Raw genomic sequence first — 26,549 nt, forward strand, 5'->3', positions numbered from 1 at the left:
TCCTCACCATTTTGAGGCCCCGTTGCACGGCTAGCGTGACCCGCAGGGGCTGTAGTGTAAATGCGAATCAGGACCGAGGATCCTCTCCCCCGGTGTCGGTGTGGTCTCTATGAACTGTGAGCATTTTGGGGCCGAGGCTGTCTCAAACAGAAACACCCGGCATCCAGCACAATCTACCTTCATTCTCAGCAGGTCCCATCTCCACAGCATCTGAGCATCTCTCAAGTTTCAAGTAAGGATATTAAATTGCGGGTAACTGACTAATCAAATAGTCGATACATTTTGCATCGAGTATTCGACTAATCAATAGGGAGTGTCTGCCTTTGAAGGGCCCTGGGGCTATTGCTACACTGTAAAGGCGAAAGCGCCCCGTGGAGCCCAGATTCAGCTGGGGACTCCCCAGCTGACCCCAGGATCCCTGCCACTTTGAAACACCGCCACAGGAGCCTGGAGTCAGGCTCCTCCCAGAGTTTCAAAAGAGCAGCACTGCGTGGAGCCTGGGATCAGTTGGTCCCAGGCTCCATGCAGCGCCGCCGCTTTGAAATGCCGGGAGGAGCCTGATGTGGGGCTCCCGCAGTGGTGTTTCAAAGCAGCCGCACTGCGTGCAGCCCGAGGTCTGGCCCCAGGCTCCACACAGCGCTGCCACTTTGAAGTACCCCTTCCTTCCCCCCCCGCCCTTGCTGCCTCTTTCTGACAGAGGCAGCAAAGTGGGAGGGAGCAACTAGTCAACTAGCTTGTCAACTATCCAATAAGCATTTGCTAATCGGATAGTCGACTAGTGTTTCACATCCCTAGTTTCAAGGCTTTTTTGGGGGGGGAGGGGGAGTAAAAAATTCATAGATTCCAAGGCCAGAAGGCAGCATTGTGATCAGCTAGTTGGGGTCCCCAGACTTTTCAGAGTTGTGCCCTGCCTTACGAGTGTCTGTGCCTCCCCCTTCAGAGTGGGGCCGTGGCTGAGGTGGGGCGAGGGGGGCACAGACTAAGGAGGCTACAGACGGTGTCGCAGCTGGGTCCATGGAGAAGAATGCTGCTGTGACAAGGGGCCAGGGCCGGAACGGAGCTTGCAAGGCCCCTCCCCACCTGCCACGGACCCTGGACAGAGCCCTGCCGTGCCACATGGAACATTCCTCCATGCACCCCCGGGGGGGCCGCACCCCACAGCTGGGGGACCTCTTATCTAGTCTGACTTGCTTCGTAACACAGGTCAGAGAACTGCCATACAATAATGCCATCTTTTAGAAAGCGATCCAGGCTTCATTTAAACTCCCCAGGGACCCTTGTTAAGCTACTCCAGTGGCTAATTACCCAGAATTGCGCACCTCTTTTCCAGTCTAAATGTGTCTAGCTTCAGCTTCAAACCTTTCCATCATATTGGACCTCCTTCTACTAGACTGAAGAGCCCGTTACCAAATATTTCTCTCTCATGTAAAAACACTGCCCTGGCTGAGCCAGAAGGGCCATGAGCATCCGTGCTAAGAAGGGACCCGTGACACAGATTTTGTTCTAAATCTTTGGCAATGCTGAGACGTAACGCCAGCTCTCCTAAGTGCCAGTCCCGGGCTTTGACCCTCCAAACTGTCCTCTCTCACTCCCCGCACCCATCCTAGCCTTACACTCTAGCTATAAGGCAGAATGGGGCTGTTACCCCTTTTGAGAGATGGGAAACTGAGGCATGGAGATTTGCCTCCTGCCAACCAAACAACTGGGACATGAGTCCATGTTTCTAGAGCTTCACTGTCCTTCCTCCCCTTAGGTGCCAACTTCTTCCTTGGCCACCCCCTCTCTGCCCTAGGCTCCCCTCCACTTCTCCCTTCGCCCCTATCATCTACCCTCCATTCCCTTCCCCCAAGTCCCTGCCCTGCCTCTTCCCTGCCACTGCCCCACCACCTCCAGAATATGGCAAATCAGCTGTCCGTGGCACTCTGCAAGCACTGAGAGGGTGAGGGAGGAGCTGGTCAGCAGAGCCACCAGCGGGTAAGAGGCGTAGATGAAGGGCCAGAGAGGAGGGCACATGTATGCTGGTGGGTGCTTAGCACCCACTAATTTCCCCTCACCAGTGCTCAGCCCTGGAGTACCCACAAAGTCAGTGCCTATACACCCACCTACTAGGCCTCTAAGCCCTACTGCAGGGCAAGTGATAAACATTAAGGGTCTGAGCCTTATTTACACGGAGGCCTCTTTGAGCTGGTCTGGCAGCACAAAGGGACGTCAGAGAGGGCGAAAATCAGCGACACCCTTGGTCACTGAGAATCGGGGCTCCTCATCCCAACCCCCCCACGACACTCAGAGTTTCTTCCTCCTCTTCTCCCCTCCCCTCCCCCCACCCCAGTTCAGAATTTCACGTGCGAAGCAAAATTAAAAAAAGATCTGACGAACGTCAGGGAAAGAATAAACTGGATGAGATTATTGTTCCGATGAGATTATTATATTTATTTTTTTATGAATAGGCCCCTAAGATAGAAAGACATTTAGCAATCACCAAGATTCAGCCCTCATATTCATCACACATTAGACTGGGAAAAATAGGTCGCTGATTGCATTATTAATCAGCTTCCCAATCACGCTACATCTGCATTTCAGGGGGCAGCTGGGTAGCAGTGGAGTTTCAGACATGACGCGCGCCCAGCTGGGACGAACCCTGGCTCCCGTCGGTTGTCCCTGCCTTGCCATCGGCCTGGTGTAAGGGCCTAAAAGTGAGTGTGTCTGTGATTTATACCTACAAATTACCCTGCCAGACCTCTGACCCCAAATGCTAATGCCTGGACACTGCAGGGAGGGGTAGCACTGCGTATGTGGGCGTTTGCACAAGTATAGTGCTCTGCGTCGCTGCAAATCTAGAGCAGCACTGAACTTGAAGGAGCGACCGCACTACCGCACAGATCTCACCCTGCCAAAGCCAATGGATGTGCTCCCGGTGACTGAGGCTGGGCTTTGGATCAAGCTCCGCAGCAGCAAGGAATCAGGCCTGGTGTGAACACACGGCTGCTGAGGATGTATGGTCAGATTACTCGGCCAGATCCTCAAACTTCCATGCAGCTGAGCAGAAAGGAGGTGGCGAAGCTGCCTTAAAGCCACCTTTGCGCTCGTCTAATCCTAGGACAGCTCTGTGCCAGCTCGTGCCCCCTCTCCCAGTAAGTCAGAGAAGCTTCGAGGCTGCTCTAATTGGCATTGGCTGTCAACTGCCTCCAGAATTTGTCCTGCAGCATGAACCCTGATGATGCTCCTTACCCTAGAAATGCCCCTATGCTGGCACTGAGAAGGAAGTACGGTCAGAGCTGGTATTAGCAGCCAAGAATAACAGTCGGGATCTTCCAGCGGGATTCGAATCTGCTCTGATTTGGGCTGCTTTGTATTGAAGGAACACAGGAATTGCCAAAGCCATGGTCTGTCTGACCTGCTACGCAGCCTCTCACCAGTACCAGCGGTGGCCACTACCTGCTGCTTCCTAGAAAGGTCCGAGAACCCTGGCAGAGATGGGATAGTTTGCCCTTGAGGAATGTCTCCTCCTAACTCCAAAGCTTGAGGCTGGCGCATGCCCTGATCCAGGGTTCGATGGGTGTGGGTACTCTTGGATCAAATGCAACTTCTGAGCCCAGACAATCAACACATTAGCCTGATCCAGGGGTGCACTGGGTTTTGCACAAACCGTCTCTCATTTGCAAGGCCATCAGCTTTTATACTAATTGCCAACGGAAGCGCCCAACATTTCCTGTGCGACCTTCACCGCTTTCAGCTGCTTTTTTTTTTTTTTTTTTACAGTGGCGTGCTGTTGGGTTTTATGCAAGGCTGTGCGCAAGCAGAGTGGGGCAAGGCCAAAGCATGTTCAAAATGCTTACGTTTTCCAGCCATAAGGCTTCCGTAACGATAACTCAGACGCATAAATAGGTTCCATGACAACAGCAACTGGTATTTTGCCTTATTGTCTGTGAAGATCTGGGTGCGTATATTGCAATGGGCTGGCTGGAGTGTATGCGCAACACTGCCCCCTGCAGGATGGAATCAGAACTGCTCACCATGGATCATAAGCCCTGTACTAACAGCGATTCTCCTTGAATTCATGTGCTCTGGCCTTGTGCTTTAGGAACAGGAGGAGCTGAGTTCTATCCCTGAAATTCCCATGAAATTTTGAGCCAGTGCAGAATAGCAATAATGCAGAAATGGCCCTGTCCCCACAAAGCTGTGTCCTTCAGGGCGTCGGGAGGGGCGGCACAGGGACTGGGGAGAGCTGTGGGTTGCAAGTTGAAGATCAGCAGTAGAAAAACCCATCTTGACTCCTTTGCATTTCCCACCCCCGCCCCAGATCAAAGCATGACTGGCCAGGTGCCTGCTGCCGTTTGCTGGCCCCCTGCCAGCCTCTGGCTCGGAAATCGTAGGTGGGGTGTCAAAGCCACACTGGAAGCAGGCTGCAGTGAGAACCCAACATGCCATATGTCAGCTCTCCTGCGAGGTCCTCTCTGCTGACCGCAGGGGGCCAGCAGAATACACACCAGCAGGCAGGGCGAACAGAGGCAGCAGCCTCAGGTGCCAGACTGTGTGGGCGGGGGGGCGGGGGGGGGTGCCACTAGGACCCAGAGTGTAGAAAATTGTGCCTGCTGCGGGTGCAGATGTATTTTCTCTGCTCTAGATGCAGAGATGGTGGAGTGCTGTGCTGGAGGAAGGAGGGCACAAGAGACATAACAGACAGGCAGAAGAAAAGGGGGCATGGGGGCGTCATTTGAGCTCCCCGCCTCAAGTGCCAAAATGTTGTGGGCCAGCCCTGCCAGCAGGCAAGCAGGATCCCGGAGCCACCCGCAGGCCCAGATCTCCTCCAAGTCCCTGGTTTGACTGCTAGCGACATCAATCCCTGCCGGAACGGCCACGCCCCGGCCACAACCGTCTGCCGCCTCACCCCAGGGACTCTCCCGCCTGTCTGATCCCCCACCCGAGGGAACCGGAGGGAGAGCTGAGAGGCAGCAGCGCTGGCTTCGGAGGGCAATCGATTGCCTGACGTGGCAGGGACCGGCTCCTGGAGAGAGGACGAGCACTCCTCCTTCCAGCGGCGAATGTGATCTCCAATGCACAGCGGAGGCACGGAGGAAGCCGCCTCCCTCGGCGACGGTGAGGCTGAGATGTTACAAAGCAAAGGCTGGGAGGTGAGCGGGGGGGCTGTGTTACACCTCTGAGGCCGACAGAGTATGAGCTGCTTTCTCAAAGCCCTTTGTCCCCTAGGCCTAAGATGTTCTGCAGAGCAGGACCCGACATCTGCAAGGGAGGGCTGGAAACACAAGGCCTTGTCAGTTACTTCTATTCCCAGGCTTGGGCGTGGGGGCATCTCGAGACGTGTTTGCACCAGTACCCTGAGACTGTTTGCAGCCCCCCAGTAAGTCAGAGCAGCCTCAGGGCTGCCATGCTCCAAGGGGAACCTGAACTAGCTGCAGCGCAGGGCGCTCTAGGCTTGGTGGTCCCCGGAAGCCGTGCGCTCTGAGTCACGTCCCTGATGGGAATCCTGGGGATTGGAGAAGAGCTGCAAGGCAACTTGTTCAGGCCAGGTCCCAAAATGCCCCGTCCTGCTGGGCGCAAGGTAGGGAGCCTCTATGTTTGCTCCACGCTGGCTGGGAATCCCAATGCGATCCAGGCCTGCGGTCAGAGGGATCCAGAGAGAGGAACGAGCCAAAGGTCGCTGGCGATCCCATGGTGCTGCCTGGCTGCCTGCGAGGCTCAGCACCCCCACTGAGGGGAAGGAGGGCGACAGAGGCGTTAGTGGGGGAGGGGAGAGCGATAAGGGTGGAGGAGAGCAGCTACCGCCTCAGGTGGAACTCAAAGCCAACGTCTGGCCCTAAGATTTTGGATGCTCCATAGAGCCTCATCCCCCTGGTGACTATGAGGAGCGCAGCCCATCTTTCCCTCTTCTCCGCCGGCATGCGGCCAAATGAAGGGGGTCTGGGGCTCGGTGGGGACAGGGTCTAGGAGAGGACTTGGGAACGAGGCCTGGGCTGAAAACAGCCGGCGCTGATCGACTCCGCAGGGCTCCCTGCGGCCCCGCAGGCCCCGCTGCCATTTCCTGGAGTGGCTGGAGGAATGAGAGGAATGTTTCAGTGACGTCAATTCTGACATTCATGGAACCTGCCAAGCTAGAAGCTGGAACAGCCGCTCACAACAGCTGACGTGGGGGCTGGGGGGAGGTGGGTGAGCTGGGGGGGTGATAGAAAGTGACAGAGCGTCTCTGCCTAGAGGTATGGGCCAGTCCTTAATGCCTCTTTCCTGGCAGCCCTGACTTTGCAGATGAGCTTAAACAGCAAGGTCTAGAGCCAGATTTTGAACACTCCTAAAGACACGGAGACAAATTCTGATCTCTGCTCCCCACTCCGGCAATATCCCAGAGGCCTAAAGCCACCGCAGCGGGATAAGGGAGAACTCCCCAGCTGCAGGCTGTCTGCCTATACACTGCCTCATGTTGGGAGGGCATGCTGGGAGCAGGCCCCTCGTGTATGGTGCTATTGGGATTAGGAATAAGATAGTGTAATGGTGTACACGGTTAACGTATGCTCAGGGAGCCGCCTGCCTCTCTCCCCTGCGCTGCTGCCTCTAATACAGAGGCAGCAGTGGGGGGGGAGGGAACCCACCAGCTCCCAGGGAGCCAACTGCTTCCCTGTGTGTAACCGCTGAAAATTTCAGCACTAAATTAAATGTTAACATCCCTAACTAGGATTCTGGAAGGGAGACCAGCCCCCTGGGGAGTGTGGATGCAGGATGCTCATTTGGCCCTGTTCTGAGAAGTCCATTTGGCTGTAGGATCCAGCACCCAGCCAGCAGCTGAAACAGGGCTTTGAGTCTTGCGCCTGCAGCCTGAATCTCACTTGATGAGAGTCATTCATTCCGCTCCCCTTCCCCGCAAAGTCTCCAGGGCACGACTCGTCCTGGAGTGACCCGTCTCTGTGGCACAAAAGAGGCATGGGAGCCACGCCTGGTTTTGTTCGGGCGGAGGGCTCTTCGCGCCTCCTTCTGATCGTCAGTATTAGAAGTAACCGCACCGAGGGAGCCCGCTGAGATCATTGCGGAGCTGGACACGCAGCTCATAAGAGACAGTCCCTGCCCTGCAGGGAGAGCAATTTAAATAGACAAGACGGGGAACACACAAAGATGTGTTAGTCCCATTTTACAGAGGACCTAGCCCTCGCTGACACTTAGCTCCTTCCTCCCACTCTGGCAATGGAAAGGGGCCTTCAAGAGGAAGCTCCACCAACACGGAATGTGTTTTTCCGAAGCCAGAGTGGGATGTAGGGGCCTTGGCTTACGTGTGACTCAGGTCCTATGGATTTTGCCCAAGGACACAGAGTCTGTGACGCAGCCAATTGCTTTGGCCTTACGGCAACCGTTCTCCTCCACCAGGCTAAGCAAAGTTTGGTTCGGATTTGAATTTGAACGGGTTATGTCCCAAGAGACAGAGCTATAAAAAGGAGCAGAGATGGAAGAGAGAAAATTATTCCCGCCGGCAAAGTCAGGCCCCAAACCCAGACCTTCTGCCTCCCAATCCAGCAGTTTAATCACAGGACACACCTGCCACACACAATTAGCTGACCTAAAAATCCACATCTGAAAGATCTGGTGGCGTTTGAAAGCGCACGCCAGACCTGACTCGAGCTGTCTGAGAGGATCTTCACTACCCATCACAACATCTAACCATTTTCAGCAACAGAACTCAAGACATTTTACACAGAAGGGCAGTATCCCGGGGAAAACTGAGGCACTAAACAGCGCCCACAAGTCACCGAGCTGGGGATAGCACCTGGGTTTTCTGAGTGCCAGTCCAGCACTCTAGGCCTCCTCATGGAAGGTGGTCTGCATGCTCACTCACCAACTGGGCTCGGGCAGGCTCCGTTTGTGTTGTTCAAGTCTCCCCCGAGCATCGCCCCTGGAAAGCAACGGGAGACACAGGGGACAAAGTTAGTTCCGAACTCAGTGCGCTGAGCAGAGATCAACTCTTTGTACGAGGGGAAATGGGGGAGATCAACGGTGTTGCATTCTCATCCAGAAAATTCAGGGTAAAATGTACATACAGCCCTTGCAGGCATGGAAACCAATCTACACACACACATTCCCTTTGGCGATGAGGCATGCTGCTCAGACGCGCATTCCAAACCACTCGGCTTGGAAACCAGCGTGGCTCGGCTGTTCCCAGCCCTCTCAGGGACACACGCGCTGCAGAAGGGAACCCGCCCCTAGCTCTGGGCCTGGAAAGAGGATCTCTCATGTAACATTTGCACCGAATGGAAACCATTCCCGAGGCGGCCAAAGAGGCATGGCGAGAAGCCGGCTGTGGCAGTCATGTGAAGACAAATAGCTGGGAAGCGCTACTTTTCACTTGAGGCTAGGAAAGCGATTCCCAGGGAATCGAGCCCATTAGCCCCTTTGCAAACAGACTTTGATGTTTGCTAATTAAACTGGTTAAAAGAAAGGAAACAAAGGGTAGGAATAAATGGTAAATTTTCAGAATGGAGAGGGGTAGCTAGTGGTGTCCCCCAAGGGTCAGTCCTGGGACCAATCCTGTTCAACTTATTCATAAATGATCTGGCGAAAGGGGTAAGCAGTGAGGTGGTAAAGTTTGCGGATGATACTAAACTGTTTAAGATAGTCAAGACAGAAGCAGACTGTGAAGAACTTCAGAAAGATCTCACCAAACTGAGTGATTGGGCACAAAATGGCAAATGAAATTTAATGTGGACGACTGTAAAGTAACCCACACTGGAAAAAATAACCCCAACTATACGTATGGTATGATGGGGGTTAATTTGGCTACCACAAATCAGGAAAGAGATCTTGGAGTTATCATGGATAGTTCTCTGAAAACTTCCACACAGTGTACAGCAGTGGTCAAAAAGGCAAATAAGATGTTAGGAATTATTAAGAAAGGGCTAGAAAATAAGACACAATATCTTACTGTCCCTGTACAAAACTATGGTACGCCCACATCTTGAATACTGTGTACAGATGTGGTCTCCTCACCTCAAAAAAGATATTTTGACCTTGGAAAGGGTTCAGAAAAGGGCAACTAAAATGATGAGGCGTTTGGAACGGGTCCCATATGAAGAGAGGCTAAAGCAACTGGAACTTTTCAGTTTAGAAAAGAGGAGACTGAGGGGGGATATGATAGAGGTCTGTAAAATCATAAGTGGTGTGGAGAGGGTGGATAAAGAAAAGTTATTTATTAGTTCCCATAATAGAAGAACTAGAGGACACCAAATGAAATTAATGGGTAGCAGGTTTAAAGCTAATAAAAGAAAGTTCTTCACACAGTGCGTAGTCAACCTGTGGAACTCCTTGCCAGAGGAGGCTGCAAAGGCTAGGACTATAAGGGTATGTCTACACTAGCTCGTTAATTCGAGCTAGGTAGGCAAATGAGGTGACCGCAGTTGCAAATGAAGACCGGGATTTAAATATCCCAGGCTTTATTTGCATGTTCCCGTCTGGTCGCCATTTTGAAATTTCACTAGCCTGAACTCACTGCCGTGCGGCTACACACAGCAGTGAAACGTTAATTAAGTCCTTAGATAGAATTAACTGCTACTCCTCATTCCCCCCACCCCAATAGCATTCCACGAGGAGTAACATTTAATTCAAACTAAGGACTTTAGTTCAAATTAACGTTTCACTGCTGTGTGTAGCCGTGCGGCAGAGAGTTCGGGCTAGTGAAATTTCAAAATGGCGACCGGACGCGAACATGCAAACAAAACCCGGGATATTTAAATCCCGGGTTTCATTTGCAACTCCGGTCGCCTCATTTGCCTACCTAGCTCGAATTAACGAGCTAGTGTAGACATACCCTAACAGAGTTGAAAGAGAAGCTAGATAAATTCATGGAGGTTAGGTCCATAAAAGGCTATTAGCCAGGGGATAAAATGGTGTCCATGGCCTCTGTTTGTCAGAGGCTGGAGATGGATGGCATAAGACAAATCGCTTGAACATTGTCTTTGGTCCACCCCCTCTGGGGCACCAGGCGCTGGCTACTGGGCTAGATGGACCTTTGGTCTGACCCAGTACGGCCGTTCTTATGTTTATTTGCTGTTTTGAATTGCTTGACCCTTGGAACACTGTTATTTCTTCCAGCGGTCTGCACTCCCTCTCCCTCCCGATACCCACCTAGACGTCTTACAGAGCAGGGTCAGGAATCTAGGAGTCTGTGTTCCCATGCCACTGCTCCGACCACTACCCTACACTCCCCTCCCAAAACCAGGAGCTAGAAACTAGGCATCTTAATTCTCAGTCCGCCACGCTAATCACCGGACCACACTTCATTCGCAGAGAACCCAGGAGTCCTGATTCCCAGCCCCCTGCTCCAGTCACTACACAGGCTGGACCTCCCTGGTCTGGCACCCTCAGGACTTGAATGATCCTGGATGAATGATTTGGCCAGACCAGGGGGTGGTCATTTCTTGCCCCCATGCTGCCAGCCCCACTCCCGCCTTGGCTTCCCGCACAGCCCAGGGGAACTGTGCTGGCTCCTGGACCCTTGCAGACCAGCTGAGTCGCATGCCAGCTCCTGCACCCCTTCCTCCCCCGCCTCCCCAGCTGCGCTGCATGTGCGGCTCTTCCCAGCTCCCCTTCCCCCACAGCCCAGCCCTCTCTCCACCCCAAATTGTGCCAGGCTCCTAGCCCCCCTCACCACACACCCCGCAATCTGCTGCGACTCTCTGATCCTGGAACATCCACTGGACCCCGGATGTTGCCGGCCCCGAGAGGTGTAACCTGCACGGCAGTCCCCTCTCAAAGAAAATAATTGATCTCAGGAGTTCCTAGCCTCTGATGAGTGTCTGCATTGCACTAGGAGTTTGGGGGCCAATAATTCCCCATGGTAAATAATTAGGGTCAGATTTTCATTCACAAAAGGGCCCCTTTGTGTGTCTATGTCAAGGGACTTTCAAGGGGACATTGTGTTCATTGTAATGCCCTCCCTCAGGGTATGTCTACACGAGCCCCCTAGTTCGAACTAGGGAGGCTAATGAGGGTGCCCAAAATTGCAAATGAAGCGCGGGATTTAAATATTCCGCACTTCATTAGCATGTTCCTGGGTGGTCGCCATTTTGGAAATTGACTAGCCCGGAAGAACTGCCCGCGTCTACACGCGGCAGTGAAACGGGAGTTTGAAGTAAAGCCCTTAATTCGAATTAGCTGTTAAACCTCATTCCAGGAGGAATAACAGCTAATTCGAGTTAGGAGTTTACTTCGAACTCCCGTTTCACTGCCACGTGTAGATGCGGGCAGTTCTTCCGGGCTAGTCAATTTCCAAAATGGCGACCGCCCGGGAACATGCTAATGAAGCGCGGGATATTTAAATCCTGCGCTTCATTTGCAATTTCAGTCGCCCTCATTAGCCTCCCTAGTTCGAACTAGCCGGCTAGTGTAGACATACCCTCACAGAGTGTAACGGACCTCAAGCTGTGCGAAGGAGAGTTTCCCAGACACATCCAGGACATCGGATTCCGCGGAACCATTTTCATGCTCAGCAGCGGGCCTTGGCCTTTTCCTTACGCAAGGCAACTGCAGGCTCTGCTCCATTAGCGCCGCTTTTGATTTGGGCACTACAGGGCAGCTCTCTGTTCTCCTCTGATGCGCCTCGTGAATGGCACCGATCCAGCAGGCAGCGCTTACAAAAGGCGATTCCTTCCACGCCCAGGAGGAAATGCCCAGGGCAGCTGCCTCCGGGGGACCTCTGCACGGATGCGCTCCGCTCAAAGCAAACAGTTCGACCCAAATCCATTTTTCCACCCCCCCACCCCCAAGCTCCAATTTTTCGGAACTGTCAGCAAGCTGAAAAATCGGAGCTTCGCCCAGCTCTAGGGGTTATACGCTGATTGTGCCTGCCTGTCGCACTTCATGGGATTTTTCCCGAGCACCCAGGACCTTTTCATGTCTTATTATCGCACTGCGGGAGCGCCCTACAAACCCGAGTCATGGACCGGACCCTACTGTGCTTCGGTAGTGAGGGATGGTAGATATGGTTTAATTGAATAATCAGGTAACTGCACCAAATCTTATCGATTACACAATTATTCAATAGTCCCCAGGAACAGGAGTGGCAGCCAGTGCGCTCCCAGTCCTACTCCCGGGGAGCCCCCTGCCACACCGTGCTGCTGCTTCTGTATCAGAGGCAGCACCGTGGGGTGGCCGTAGCCTCTGTCTATGGGGGGCACGAGCTCCTCATAGGCAGAGGCTGCGCCGGCAACCTATCCTCCCCATGTTGCTGTCTCTGATACAGGGGCAGCAGTGCGGGGCAAAGGGGGGAGCAGGCGGCTTCACAGAGCCAGTGCTCATGGGGAACCAGCTTTTAAGCAGTCTCCCCCCAAGCACTGGCTCCTGTCTGCTTCCTCCTGCCTCCCCCTCCCCGCCTCTGTGGAGGAAACAAGCAGGGGTGGGAGGAGGCAGCTCTGCATGAGTTGATACATCCCTTGAAAGCTGGCTTCCCGCATGTACCTGCTCCCGCCTGCCCCCCTCACCCTCTGCACTGCTACCTCTGGGATTGGGGGGGAGGGGCAGCTCCACAGGATCTGGTGCTCATAGGAAACCAGCTTAAAAGCCAGCTCCTCACAGGTACTAGCTCCTGCCTCTCCCATCCTTGCTGCCTCTGATACAGAGGCAGCAGCGGGGCAGGGGGAGGAGTGCATGTTGTTGTTAGGCTACGCCCAGGTTGATCGGTTAAGACTAAACGCTCACATCCCGAAGTGTAACACCAGCAGGCAGAATCGAACCTGGGCCCTCTGGAGCCTGCGGCAGGAGCCATAAACTCAAAGCCAGCTGGCCCACAGCTAAGGCTGCGTAGTGCACGCTCCTTCTCTCTGTGAGTGGTCTCAGTGCCACAAGATGGGACTGTGCCCCACCCCCCCAGCAGGTGTGCTCGGTGCTGCACAAACAGCTAGAAGGGAGTGAGCGGGGAGATGCACAACAGGCTGAAAACACTGGTGCCCTCTCTTGGCTATTTGAACACTCACCCGCGCTGGCTGGTCTCTGCGGCAAACCAGGAGACACAGAGTTTCTCTGCAGGGCTGGCTGCTGTGGCGAGAGAAGTCGGGGGTCCGTCAATGAGGAGGTCACCAAGGACTGGGTCACCAAGGAGCCCCCCGGGTTGCTGAACTGTAACGTGTTTTGGTTGGTCACCGGCACCGTCACGGGCATGGCGAAGTTCGGCGCGGGCACTGCAGACTGAAGAGAGAGGCAGATGAACGCAGGGCCCGGCACTGAGGAGATGCCCAAAGGCCCTCACTTCACCAAGGAGCAGCCTTCTGTGCGGTTCACGGCACCACCGCGTCCTGGAAGGCCACAACACCAATCGACACCAGCTATGCACCCGGTTCAAAGCTGCACCCGGTTCTGTTACTGCCCTCCAACATGTGCAGCAGCCACTTTACACTGGTGAAAATGGCGGCGGACAGGAGGGAATCTGGCATACGGCACACGGGGGGGATATGGATCCCCTCCGGGAAGAGAGAGAAAGAAGGGCAAACAGGAGTCCCTCTGGGCATGCCCAAGCTGCTCGGAGGGGAGAGGGGCATGACTAAAGTCCTGCATTAATTTCCCTCCAGAGCTCAGCCAAGTGGCTCTAGAACAGCTCACAGAGCGCTGGAAACATCTCAAAGCGGCTCCCCTGGAATGCTAGAGAGGGGAACAGCGTGAGAGGCTCTGGAGAAACAGAGCCAAAACTGCCCTTCTACCTTGGAGGGAGGTAAACAGAGCCCGGTGGAGACCAGATCCCCCGCTGGTGTGAGTGACCGCAGCTCTTCGGAAGTCAGTGGAGCTGCCCCGCCTTACACAGCGGAGGATCCCGGTGAACCTCTCTCAGCAAAAAGATCCTGCAGATTCTGCACATGCGTGTCAGATCCCAGGGCCCTACTCACAGCGGCTTCTTTTATTCCCACAACACCCAGAGTCACCAATCCAGATTCTGCGAGGCCCACAGACCCAGCCTCCAAGAGTTTCCTCAGACATTGCTCCTCTCTCCCTATTAGTAGGAAGTCTGATAGCCCCTGTGCTCATTCTAGGGAGAACACCATCTTGGGGTTACAGTACTAATGTACCTTCGGACACAGGAGCATTCCCACCTTTGCCACAGACTCTATGAAAGACCTTAGGCAAGTCACTTAATCTCTCTGTGTCTCGACTTCTCACCCCTTCAGCAGGGATAACAATGCTTCCTTTGTGTATTCTACAAGGCAGCAGCCCTTTTTTACTAGGCGTCTGTACAACAGCTAGCACATGGGGGCCTGTCTCGTCCCGTTGTGTGAAAGCAGCACAAAAGGTCCCGGTTATTATTTATGATCCATGTGGAGCCTGGGACCTGGATCAAATACACAGCTGACCTCAACTGGAGCCTTTAGGCGGCTACTGTACTAGAAAGGGTGACAGATCGGCCTAGTCGCCAGGTGCAGCTTTCTTCAGAGAAGCAGGCTATAGATAGCTCCTACCAATTCATGGAGCTGCCAGTCAATGGAAAGACCTGGAGCTCTGAACCCCAAAGCAGCAGAAGCACCTTTAATCTGTAATGCTGGGCCCCTGGCTTGAGGGATAGATCCACCTACCTCATTTCCTATTAAAGCCAGACTTGGCCCGTTTACTCTTTCTTATGTCACTGATTTGCACCTGCATCTGTTTTAAATGCAGAGCATGCGAGGGGAGAGAGGATAGTTGGGATTAACCGGGACTGTTAACCAATAAGCAATCGTTGATTGGTTGTACAGCTATCTGACTAGCTGCTAACATCCCTAGCTATCGCATTGCTTGTGTATTAAGGATGTTAAATTGTGTTTAATCAACTAATCGAGTAATCGATGGAATTTCCATCGACTACTCAATGAATCGATAAGGGGGGAAACTGCAAAGCCACGGCAGGGTTAGCTCCCAGCCCAGAAGCTAACCCTGCTGCGGCTCCTCCTTTTAAATGTAGTAAGAGCCGCACAGCTCTTACTACATTTAAAAGGCAGAGGCGCAGTGGGGGACCGGACGCGAGCCGGGACTCAGCTGTCCTAGCTTGCGCCCGGTCGCAGGCACTGTGCCTCTGCTTTTTAAATGTAGTAAGAGCCATGTGGATCTTACTACACTTAAAAAGCAGAGGTGCAGCAGGGGACTGGGTACGAGCTGGGACAGATGAGTCCTGGCTCGTGCCCGGTCTCCCGCTGTGCCTCTGCCTCCACTGCCCCCTCCACGGAGATGGTGCTGGGGGGAACCGGCTCCTGCTCCCCCCTCTTCCTGCCTCTCATGGAGACAGTGGGTCGGGGGTGGGGGGAATAGGGGAAGAGAAGCAATTAGTCGAGTAATGACTCAACTACCTGATAAGCCTAGTTGCTTATATCCCTACTGTGCATGCGCATGCTTGGCTCCTTGAGTCTACAGCGTGCATCCTCACCAGGAGCACTTGCACCAATTGCATCACCAGTGTGGGCAATGGGGCACGGCTGCTGAAAGCTGGTAGTAACAGTCCATGTGATCTGCACTGACACTGCTTCAACTTAATTCCCTGAACCATGACTCCACGCTGCTCGGAGAGGTGGTGTTACCAAATCGCTATGAAGAGCTACTTAAATCAGCAGGAGTCAAACTGACATGAAGACACTTCCACAGCTAGGTTGATGCAAGGCAGCTTACATCAACCTACCCTGTCATGTACACGGGGCCTCAGAGAGAGCGAGACGGTACAGTCATGGAAGAACTCCTTCCGTCATTCTGTAGGAAGTGTCTGCATTGCATCTACACAGCACTGAGGCAGCTACAACATCCTTACTGAGGGGGAATCAGGCCCTTAAATGTTTGGCCATGCTCATCTAGAATGCAATATTGCAAAAGAAAAGAAAAGAAAAGAAAAGAAAAGAAAAGAAAAGAAAAGAAAAGAAAAGAAAAGAAAAGAAAAGAAAAGAAAAGAAAAGAAAAGAAAAGAAAAGAACTAACCTACCCAGGTCTAGTTCTTCCCCAGATGCACCTGTGAAACCTTCTGATGTAATCCATTTATGGATTGGAGGACAAGATCCAGCCCTTAGCTCTTAACTATCACATTGCACCGTTGCAGAAACTCATCATCCCCATGCTCCTGCCCATTTGGGAAGAGACTTGTGAACAGACTTGTGAACACGCAAAAGGTCACTCAACCAGCAGCTTCCATTCTCCCCAGGGTCAGTTGCTGATTACAGAGCACCAGGACCAGTAGTGTTATGGCAGGCAAAGGTTTGGAATGAACACAACAATCCAAAGTCCGGGGAGGGGGAGGTTCGTTAATCAGACAAACGCCAATGACTTTTCATTTTCTCGAAAGCCAGTTTCAAACGCACTCCGAATGCAGAGCCCTGTTAAGGCCAGTTTCGCTGTTCCAGGGTGTCATTCGCTTCCCCGGCAGATGAGTGGTGTTAGTTCTCCTCACACAAAAAGCCGGTTAAAAGGGAAAAGCAATTGCTCCAACAATCCAAAATTCCATCCGGTTACAAAAGGGGTGTAGTCAAGGAGGCAGGTGACAGCCATTTACTATTAATCGCCCTGCTTCTGGGATGCGACGGACTGCAAGATCTCTGAGGGGCAGGGACTTGCCTCTTTTTATATATGCTCACAGCACCTAGCATAATGGGGGCCCGATTCTGGACTGCAGCCTGTAGCCATTACTATGATGCAAATAATAATAATAATAATAATAATAAAATCCACAGGCAGATAAGCACACCATTCTCCCATTGCCCTGCTCTTCTGCAACTATCCGCCCCAGGGCAAAGTGAGCGTTAAATGCTACATGCTCCTCTGGCATCTGACACCCACTTTGCACAGGTGTAAACGATGGGACAAAGCGCAGTGCAGTGGAGAATCTGACCCACAGATGCTAGGGCCAGAAGTGACAACTGGTGGTCTCAGTCTGACCTTGGACATGGCACAGGCACACTTTTACCCTGCAACTCTTGTACCAATGAAGATGATGGCAAAGCTCCACATGACCAGCATGAAGCAGAATCAAGCCGAAAGAGCTAACCGTTCCTTAAAATCCAATTCCGGGGGCTTGATTCTCATTTACACTATGGGTTGTCTAAGGGTATGTCTAGACTACATGCCTCTGTCGCCAGAGGCATGTAGATTAGGCTACCAGGCATGCCTGGGTGGTCGACAAATGCCTTTGATGTCGACACCCGCGAGTTCAGACTACCGCGCTGAGCCGACAAACAGCTGATCGGCTCAGCTTGGCAGCCATGTAAATTAAATGAAGAGGCGATTATTTAAATCGCCGCTTCATTTTCCTATGCCTGGTAGCCAGAGGCATGTAGTCTAGACGTACCCTAAGCTTGAAAATGAATGCGGCTTTAAAGCACATCCGTTGTAATCAAATCACTCCACATGTAGACATTCCGAATCCAGAATAAGAGGGCCTAGTTCAACCCACTTTGGGCTTGTCTGCACTATGCAGAAGATCAACACTGCCGCAGTCGATCTTCCGGAGTTCAAATTAGCGGGGTCTAGTGAAGACCTGATCATTCGAACTGAGGGCACTCCTGTCAGTGCTGGTAGTCTTGCTACTCATGAGGAGTAAGGGAAGTGGACAGGAGCGTTTGCTCCCGTTGGCCTCCCATTGGGTAGAGGGCACCAAAACACGGTTTAAGATAAGTCAACTCCAGCGACTTAAGTAATTAACGTATCTTAAGTTGACTTTCCCCTTTAGTGCAGACCAGGCCTTTCAGAGGAAGTGACGCTAAACTGAAAGAAGGCGCTCTTACTCCAGAACGTAAGTGTCCACACATGGAGTTAGTCAGGAGCTACACCATAAGCAAAGAAGCCCCAAAACCCATTTACCCCACTTTGGCCATGTAAATAGGTGTGGATTTCAGTTACATCCACTTTAAGGGCCATTTCTACTGCCACAGTGGCGTGATTGAAACCTTCGTGTAATCTGGTCTGGGGTCGGAATTTGGTTCCTTTCCTACCATCATTTGGTTCCTTTCCTACCATCAATCCCCGGGCTGAAGGAAAGCCTGAATCTCATTTACACTGAGGTCTCTTTACACTGCTTCAGCAGCATAATACAAGTGAGACAATTACACTCAGTTGAAGGTCCCTTTATGTTGCCAGAGGGCTGGAAAGGGGGAAATGAGCATCCACAATCTCTTACTGGCTGAGTCAGCCCCCCCTTCTCTGCCCCCTCAAAAATGCCTTAGGCTTTTGCAACAGAGAAGTCTCAAGAAAACAAAAAATAGTTCCTGTGACTTTGTAAGGAATAGCAGGAAGGAGTTGAGATATTTTATTCTGAATCCAACACTTGGAAAGCTTCCTCCCTATTTCAAAAACGTTTTTTTCGGAAAAAAAAGCAGTCTAGACGCAGTTCTTTAAAAAATAACCTCTTTTCGAAAGAACCCTTATTCCTGAAAAAATGAGGATTACAGGGCTCTTTTGAAAAACGGTTTATTTTTGAAAGAACCGCGTCTAGACTGCTTTCTTTTTTTTCCGAAAAAACCTTTTTCAAAAAAGCGATCAGTCACGATAATGCAAATGAAGTGCAAAATTTGTAAAGCTGCACTTCATTTGAATTTTCAATTTCCTTCATTCATATTCCTCTTTCGAAAGAGGAATGTAGTCTAGATGCACCCTAAAAGTGCTGTCATATGGGTGGAAATCGGGTCAATATTGCATTTTATTAATCTTAGCAAAGCAGATTTAAATGGGGCCTGCGTGTTGTGTAATCTTGCCTTACTCTTTGTATTCATGCCCGTCAGTGTGAAAGAAGCAATTTGCATATATATTTGCAAGTCTATGCAACCACGCTTAAGTTGCGGCCCTCGACATGTGCCGTGAGTATCATTGTGTCCCCCAGGGTCTCCAAAGTCAAGTAGCCCTGAACCAACAACTAATTTGCAATGCCCCTCTTTCCTCCCTTGACACAATCTTTTTCATCACTGTCCTGAAGTCACCTCAGTGACCTCCTCTCTGAAATCACAGGTTAAAGCCATCTTAGATTTCTGACACCTCCAGGAGCTTTATGGATTCACATGGATTGAAAGCACAGTGGCTCCCAAACCAGAGCTGATCTCAATGCAGGTGCAACTGTCATAATCTGACCCTTTCTTTCTCCACCATGGCTTATATTAATACTAGGGCTGTCAAGCGATTATAAAAATTAATTGCACGATTTAATCACACTGCTAAACAATCAGAGAATATCATTTAGTTAAGTATTTTTGGAGTTCTTCTACATTTTCAAATATTTTTATTTCAATTACAACACAGAATACAAAGTGCACAATGCTCACTTAATATTTATTTTTGAGTCCAAATACTTGCACCGTAAAAAAATAAAACAAAAGAAATATTATTTTTTCAATTCACCTAATAAAAGCAATGTATTGCAATATCTTTATCATGGAAATTGAACTTACAAATGTCGATGTATGTACTAAAAATAACTGCATTCAACCATGTGAAACTTTAGAGGCTACAAGTCCACTCAGTCCTACTTCTTGTTCAGCCAATCGCTTAGAAAAACAAGTTTGATTACAATTTGCAGGAGATAAAGCTGCCTGCTTCTTGTCTACAATGTCACCTGAAAGTGAGAACAGGCGTTCACATTGCCACTACTGTAGTCAGTGCTGCAAGATACGTATTGTGTGTCAGATGCACTAAAGATACATGTGTCCCTTCATGCTTCCAGAGGACATGCATCCATGCTGATGATGGATTCTACTGGATAACAATCCAAAGCAGAGCAGACCAACCCACAGTCCTTTTCATCATCAGATGCCACCAGCAGAAGGTTGAATTTCTTTTTTGGTGGTTCATTTTTTGTAGTTTCTGCATTGAGGGTTGCTCTTTTAAGACTTCTGAAAGCATGTGGCACACTTCATCCCTCTCCAAGTTTGAAAGGCACTTCAGATTGTTACATCTTGGGTCGAGTACTATGGCTATTTTTAGAATTCTCAGATTGGTACCATCTTTGAGTTTTGTCAAATCTGCAGTGAAAATGTTCTTAAAATGAACACGTGCTGGGTCATCATCCGAGACTGTTATCACATGGAATATATGGCAGAATGTGGGTTAAACTGATCAGGAGACATACAGTTCTTCCCCCATGGTGTTCAGTGACAAATTTAATTAACACGTTATTTTTTTAAATGAGTCTCATCAGCATGGAAGCATATCCTCTGGAATATTGACCGAAGCAAGAAGAGACATAAGAAGGTTTAGTGTATCTGGCACATAAATATTTTGCAACATTGGATACAATAGTACCATGCGAACACCTGGTCTCACCTCTGGTGACATTGTAAATAAGCAATAGGACTGAGTATCAGAGGAGTAGCCGTGTTAGTCTGAATCTGCAAAAACAACGAGAAGTCCTGTGGCACCTTATAGACTAATAGATTTATTGGAGTATAAGCTTTTGTGGGCAAAGACCCACTTCGTGCATGCATCTGACAAAGTGGGTCTTTGTCCACGAAAGCTTATGCTCCAATACATCTGTTAGTCTAACAGAACTAAGTGGAACTGTACGCTCTGAAGTTTTACATTGCTTTGTTTTTGTGTGCAGTTCTATAACAAAAAAACCTCTATGTTTGTAAGTTATGCTTTCACGATAAGCCACTGCATCTCAGCACTGGTGTGAAGTGAACTGAAAACAACTATTTATTTTGTTTATCATTTTTACAGTGCAAGTATTTGTAATAAAATCAATATAAAGTGAGCCGTGTTGTAACAGAAATCAATATATTTGAAAATGTAGAAAAAACATCCAAACTATTTAGTACATTTCAATAGATAGTCTATTGTTTAACAGGGCAATTAATGATTATTTTTGAATTAACGGGGTGAATTAACGATGACTCACTGACAGCCCAAACAATAACAATGGATTTTTAAGGTCCGGGATCTGAACTTTTCCAACGTAGGGGCCAAAAGTTGGACAGCAAAGCTCAGACCCTCCAATGTATTTAGGTGCTTAACTCCCTTTGAAACCAATAGAGTCAGGCACCTAAATATACTAGAGGATTTGAGCCCTAGTGACAGGTCTGCTACACTGATTAGTAAGCAGTACAATCCCCCTAGCACAGATGCGGCTATAGTGTTTGTCTTTATTCTGACATGGGTAGGAGAATAAACTACCCCAGTGAAGAGCACTTTTATAACAGCTGCCGCATGTTGGACTGATAGAATGATTTCCGAAAACAACAACACACACACCCTCACTCAGAGCAAGAGAGTTATACTAAATGCAGACCAGGCCCGAGAACTTTTCTCACCACTCCAACACTGGAAAGGGGTCTTCATGTGAATACAAAAGTGATTTACACCCTTTTTAAGGCCAGAATGGTGTAACTGAGAATCAGGCCCAAGAGAGAGCGAAGACTGAAAGAATCAGACTTGTTTAGTTTGGAAAGGAGAAGACTGAGAGGGGACATGATAGTGATTTTCAAGTATCTAAAAGGGTGTCACAAGGAGGAGGGAGACAAATGGTTCTCCTTGGCCTCTAAATATAGAACAAGAAGCAATGGGCTTAAACTGCAGCAAGGGAGGTTTAGGTTGGACATTAGGAAAAACTTCCTAACTGTCAGGGTAGTCAAACAGTGGAATAAATTGCCAGTGGGGGGTTGTGGAATCTCCATCTCTTCATCTATTTAAGAGCAGGTTAGACAGACATCTATCAGGGATGGTCTGGACGGTACTGGGTCCTGTCGTGAGGGCAGGGGACTGGACTCGATGACCTCTCGAGGTCCCTTCCAAATCTACTGTTCTATGATTCTATGAGACCAGGGAACAACTGTAATGTGCTATGTTCTAGCCTTGCCTCCACTCTGGCAGACAAAGGTGAGTGCAGGGATCTGCCGTCAGCTCCATACCAGCTGGGGAGGGGCATTTCAACCCACTTTAACACCGCCTTATGCTGGCAGGGCGACCTAACCAGGTCTGCCGAGCATCAGACTGAGAGGCCCGTTTCTAACCATTCCAGACCATGCTGCCTCCTAGACATTCCCTAGCCCTGGGTTTGCGACGTCCGATGGGAGCCAACGAACAAGGCAGAGCAGGGCTCCATAAGCAAAGCCATGCAAAGTCGTCACCCCCGCCGCTTTGCAGTCTACATTGCTAGGGGGCTGGGGCAGAAGGTGCAGGCCCACCAGCTACTCACTGCGAGCCTGTAACTCTGCATCATTTTATCAAACTCCTCATCAATCTTTTTATATTTCTCCTCCGTCTGCGGGGTCAGTGCAAACACCTCGTCCCCTTCCGGGCTCTCGCATTCCCTGTGCTTCTTGTTCAGCGCCTGTGACGTGAGGGGAGGGGGAAGGGGGGAGGCGTTGGGGATGGGGGGAGGATTGGAAAGAAATCGAACAAAAGGAAAAAAAAAAAAAGAAAAAAGATAATGAAGGATTTCTGGCCAGAGGGGCGCAGTACTTACACCGTATCGTTTGAAGAGGATATCCAGATCCTCGCTGGTTTTGCGGTATTTATCCTCCATCAGGGGACTCTGGTCTATGGAGTCGTCTCCGTCGGGTTCCGGGCTGTCACAGCCGTTAAAACCTTTCTTTCTTAATGTCTGAAAACACAACCAGGACAGGTTGAGACCTGGAGGAGGAAGAGTACGATGGAGACGGGAGAGGCGGCGGGGTGTCAGACACGGGCATGTAACATATGGAGGTGGCGGGGGCTTGTTTCAAATGTCACAGCTGCCTTCCCAGTACAGCGGATTTGAAAAGGGGGGGGAGTGACTGAAATGGGAAAGGGGGGGATTTACTCAACATTTGGAAAAAATTGGGGGGGGGAGAATAAATCCACATTCAAAATATTTGAAGAATATGAATAATTTCAAAAACACTGGAAAAACAATCTTCAAGATGTTAAAAACCTGCAGGGGGGGAAATCATTAAAATGTCAATTAAAAATATCACCCAACATGCAACCAGCTCCGCTTCCTAGTTACGAGAAAAGGCCTACAAAGCCAGATCCTCATTTACACTGGGACAGCTGCACATTGCTTTGGTGAGCTGGAGCTATGGTGAAGACGCAGTGGTTATGAGAATGTTTGTAGCTCTTATGTCTTCATCCTTATGTGTTGAAAGCTCAGCTTTGCCGTAAATTCATTCTGCGATCCTGGGCAAATCCCAGAGGTCTGGCTTTTTCTTTCAAGTGGGTGTATATGTAATTTATTCCCATTTTAAGGGTCCTATATGAGAATCAGGCCAGCAGTGTTTAAGAGACAGATAACAATACATCTTTGGAACCCTTCTATAGAATTTAATAGATTTTTGTGAAATAACAAAAACAATGCAAATTAAGCTGCGGAACTCACAGCCACAAGAGACCACTGAGATTAGCAGGATTCAGAAAGATTAAATCACAGACCTTACTCAGGATTTGACTAGGCTTGCACATCTATTTTAGAAGAGACTATGACCCCAGGCAATGCCAGGGGGTGGAACTCCATTGACTTCCTAGGATCCATTTACATGAGGAATGAATTTGGCCCCATTCCAGCTCAGATTCAAAACCTATTCTTCTGCCATTACAATGATATGGGGAGGGAGAGAGGGAAACCCAAAAGATAGTTCCTCTCCTATTAAAAATATTTCCTCTCCTATAAAAAGAACAAAAATTTGCCTTGCCCCCAGCAAATGGGTGGGTAAAATTCTACAAGGTTGCTTTACACAGATGTAAGGGACTTTGGAACAATGTACAATGGAACCTGCCAAGCCCAACAGAGCAAAACTGTATCAATGAACGAGACTGTGTCTGCACCAATAAATGGTGAATACTTTGTAAGCAACGACCTTCTTTAACTTAAAAAAAAATAAACAAGTGCACCTTTTCAGTGGACAACTGCCAAATTTACCGTTGGTGTAAGCTGGGTTACAACTGTTGAAATCAGGGAGCTGGTTCTTATTTCACTTAGGGTACCTTTACACTGCATCCGTAGCTCGACATAAGCTACGCAGTTTGAGCTATGCAAATTGCGTAGCCTATTTTGAGACTATTTCAAAATAGCTTATTTCGAAATTTGGCACCGCCTACACAGCACTTATTTCAAAATAAATCGCTATTCCAAAACGTCCCTTCCTCCTCATGGAATGAGGTTTACAGGGACATTGGAATAGTGAGCCCGGGATATTTTGAAATAACAGACTTGCTCAAAAGAGGCAGACAAGCTATTTTGGGATTCTTTCGGTATCCCGAAATAGCTCCGCAGTGTAGACGTAGCAACAGGAGTGTAAATCCACTGCAAGGAAGTGGAGTCACTCTGGATTCACATCCAGGTGAGATCAGAATCCGTTCCAATGTGCTTAGCAGCTCTCTAGTTCCATTGCCCTGGGTTTTTTCATTATTTTACCTGTCATTTACCAAATGCCCCCAGATTGCTGCACACCTCATAAAACAAGAAAAAACTTGCTCCTGTGCCAACCTGACCTTTGGAACATTCAAAATCTGGACCCAAATGACCAAGTTAGAGCCAATCTCAAAGAAGAATATTGCAGACATGAGCTAACCTGACCGAGCTCTGACCTTTGCCGTGGTTGGAATCTGGAGTTGAACGTACCTTGGGCTCATTTACACTAAAGTCCTTTCATACTACTCTGCTATGGTGCATCTACACAGCAGGGCTTAACTCGAAATAAGCTATGCAAATTGAGCTACGTCAATAGTGTATCTTATTTTGAAATAGCTTATTTCGGAACAGGGAGCACCTACACAGCACTTATTTAGAAATCGAGCATTCTTCCTCTGACCTCCCTTACTCCTTGTACAATGAGGGTTACAGGAGTAGGAGTAAGAAGTCCTCCAGCTTGACAGTATTTTGACGCTATTGCGAAATAACTGCCTGCTGTGTAGATTTGGACTAAGTTGTTTCAGAATAACCCTAGTTATTTTGAAATAGTGTTGCAGTGTAGATGTAGCGCTAGTATAAAAGGACCTTGAAACAGGAATATCACCATGCAAGAACAGCTGCTGGCCTGGGTTACACTTACAAGTTTTACTTCTGAATTATTTTAGTTAAGGGAGTGATTTACTCAAATGGACACCCCAGTAAAAGCCTAGTGTGAACAGTTAACTGCTGTGAAAGTAACTTAAACCTGGTCTACACTTAACATTTAGGTCCAAGCACTAAACCACCCTATGTATACCAATCTCATTCCCAGTGTAGATGCAGCTAGGTTGATGGAAGAGAACTACCAACCTAGCTACTGTCACTCAGGGAGACGGCATTCCTATACTGATGGAAAAACCCATTCTGTCAGTGTAGGCTATATCTACACTATGAGATTATACTGGAATGGCTATAGAGCTGTAGCTATGCCATAACAGTCCCTGTAGTGTGGACAGTGCTATAGCTTGGCCAGTATAATCTCCATAGTTTAGGCATGCCTATAGCTATACAAGTATAAACACTTCTATGCTAATATAATCGCAACCACAATAGGAGATTTTATATCACTGGTTTAGTTAAAGCACTCTACACTACAGACTTCTTCCAACACAACTGTGGCAGTCCAGGGTGTCAAGAGGTGTGATCTGTGACTGACAGAGCTGAGACAGCCGAAACTTGTACTGTAGACTTAGTGACAGGCAACCTGGGCTAGTGAGTGGGCTGCAGGAGTGGCCTTCCTCTATCTCAGTGGGCTGCAAGACTGTTATAACCAAGATGGTCTCCAGGAAAGAGTAGTTTTGCTCACTGCGCTTGCGGACCTAGAATTTTTGGGCTGTGCCAATGGAACTGTAGCAGCGCTAGGATTGGCTGTAGAGGGAGTGCCTGGCTCTCACAATCAGTGTCGTTTGCAATCCACCCGCATCTCCCTTTACCTGCCCTGGCTTCACATGCCTGTCACTTGAGTAACACCAGTAGGAAAAAAAATTACCAGGGTGGAAACCAGCAGCATCTGGCAACCCTACGCACGGGCAACTGTCAGCAAAATGTCTCCCGAGCCCACACATAGAACCCTGATGGGCCACAGGTTGCCCATCGCTGTGGTAGACTCATCTGGTCTACACTCAGAATTAGACTAAGCCAGCTCCCTCACTCCAGGTGATGAAAAACATTGCACCCTGTGTAGTGTAGGCAGGTTGGCCTAACCCCCTGTGTAGACACGGAAAAATTCTTCCCTTCACCTACCTCCCACAAGGGATGTTAATACCCATTAAAATGTTAACTGGTAAAACAATGTAATTTTCATTGTTTAACCAGTTAACCGGAGGCTGGTTCAGAGCAGCTAGGATCCCACAGCTGGGGCTGCTCTAAACAGGCTGGGATCCTGCCGGCCAGCCTATGGTAGATAGAGAACTCCTCCTGCTGGTTCGGCTCTCTGGTTAACCGGTTAGGCTGGAAATCATGCCGGTAAGGTTAACCAGTTACCCTTTTACGTCCCTACCTACCATCTCCCGGAGACAAGGAGTAACCACATTCCTTGGAGGTAGGAAATGTCTACACTATGGCACTATAACTTCAGTGCGAGAGGTGTGCCTCTATGGTGGAGATATATCCTTACTGGCAAAGCTATGCTATTCCCAGTAGAGCTTGTTTCACTTGGGAGGAGAAGGGGAGGTGTAGCAAGCTATACAAGCAGAAGTGTAACTCTGCAGATGTAAGC

At 49.6% G+C, this 26,549-nt stretch overlaps 1 protein-coding gene and 1 long non-coding RNA gene across 14 annotated transcripts in view; one reads left to right on the plus strand and one right to left on the minus strand.

Moving 5' to 3' along the window:
* The window catches only part of MEF2D (myocyte enhancer factor 2D), a 224,709-nt gene that overhangs the window by 24,127 nt on the left and 174,033 nt on the right, over positions 1 to 26,549 (minus strand). For 6 of the 13 annotated variants that reach the window (XM_075907987.2, XM_075907989.2, XM_075907988.2 and 3 more), the window contains 4 exons: positions 22,370 to 22,507; positions 22,100 to 22,234; positions 12,963 to 13,173; positions 7,835 to 7,891 (listed from right to left, as the gene is read on the minus strand). In XM_075907987.2, the coding sequence (XP_075764102.2) occupies positions 7,835 to 7,891; positions 12,963 to 13,173; positions 22,100 to 22,234; positions 22,370 to 22,507 (541 nt within the window). The remainder of the gene's footprint in view (positions 1 to 7,834; positions 7,892 to 12,962; positions 13,174 to 22,099; positions 22,235 to 22,369; positions 22,508 to 26,549) is intronic. The other 7 variants (XM_075907992.2, XM_075907995.2, XM_075907994.2 and 4 more) reach the window with 2 other exon arrangements.
* Positions 191 to 3,878, plus strand: LOC142819638 (uncharacterized). Its single transcript, XR_012897501.1, has 3 exons — positions 191 to 232; positions 2,581 to 2,693; positions 3,760 to 3,878. It is a non-coding gene; the product is annotated as an uncharacterized LOC142819638 (long non-coding RNA).

This window comes from Pelodiscus sinensis, chromosome 22, assembly GCF_052426305.1.
Source record: "Pelodiscus sinensis isolate ZL-2025 chromosome 22, ASM5242630v1, whole genome shotgun sequence".
Classification (NCBI taxonomy): Eukaryota; Metazoa; Chordata; order Testudines; family Trionychidae; genus Pelodiscus; species Pelodiscus sinensis.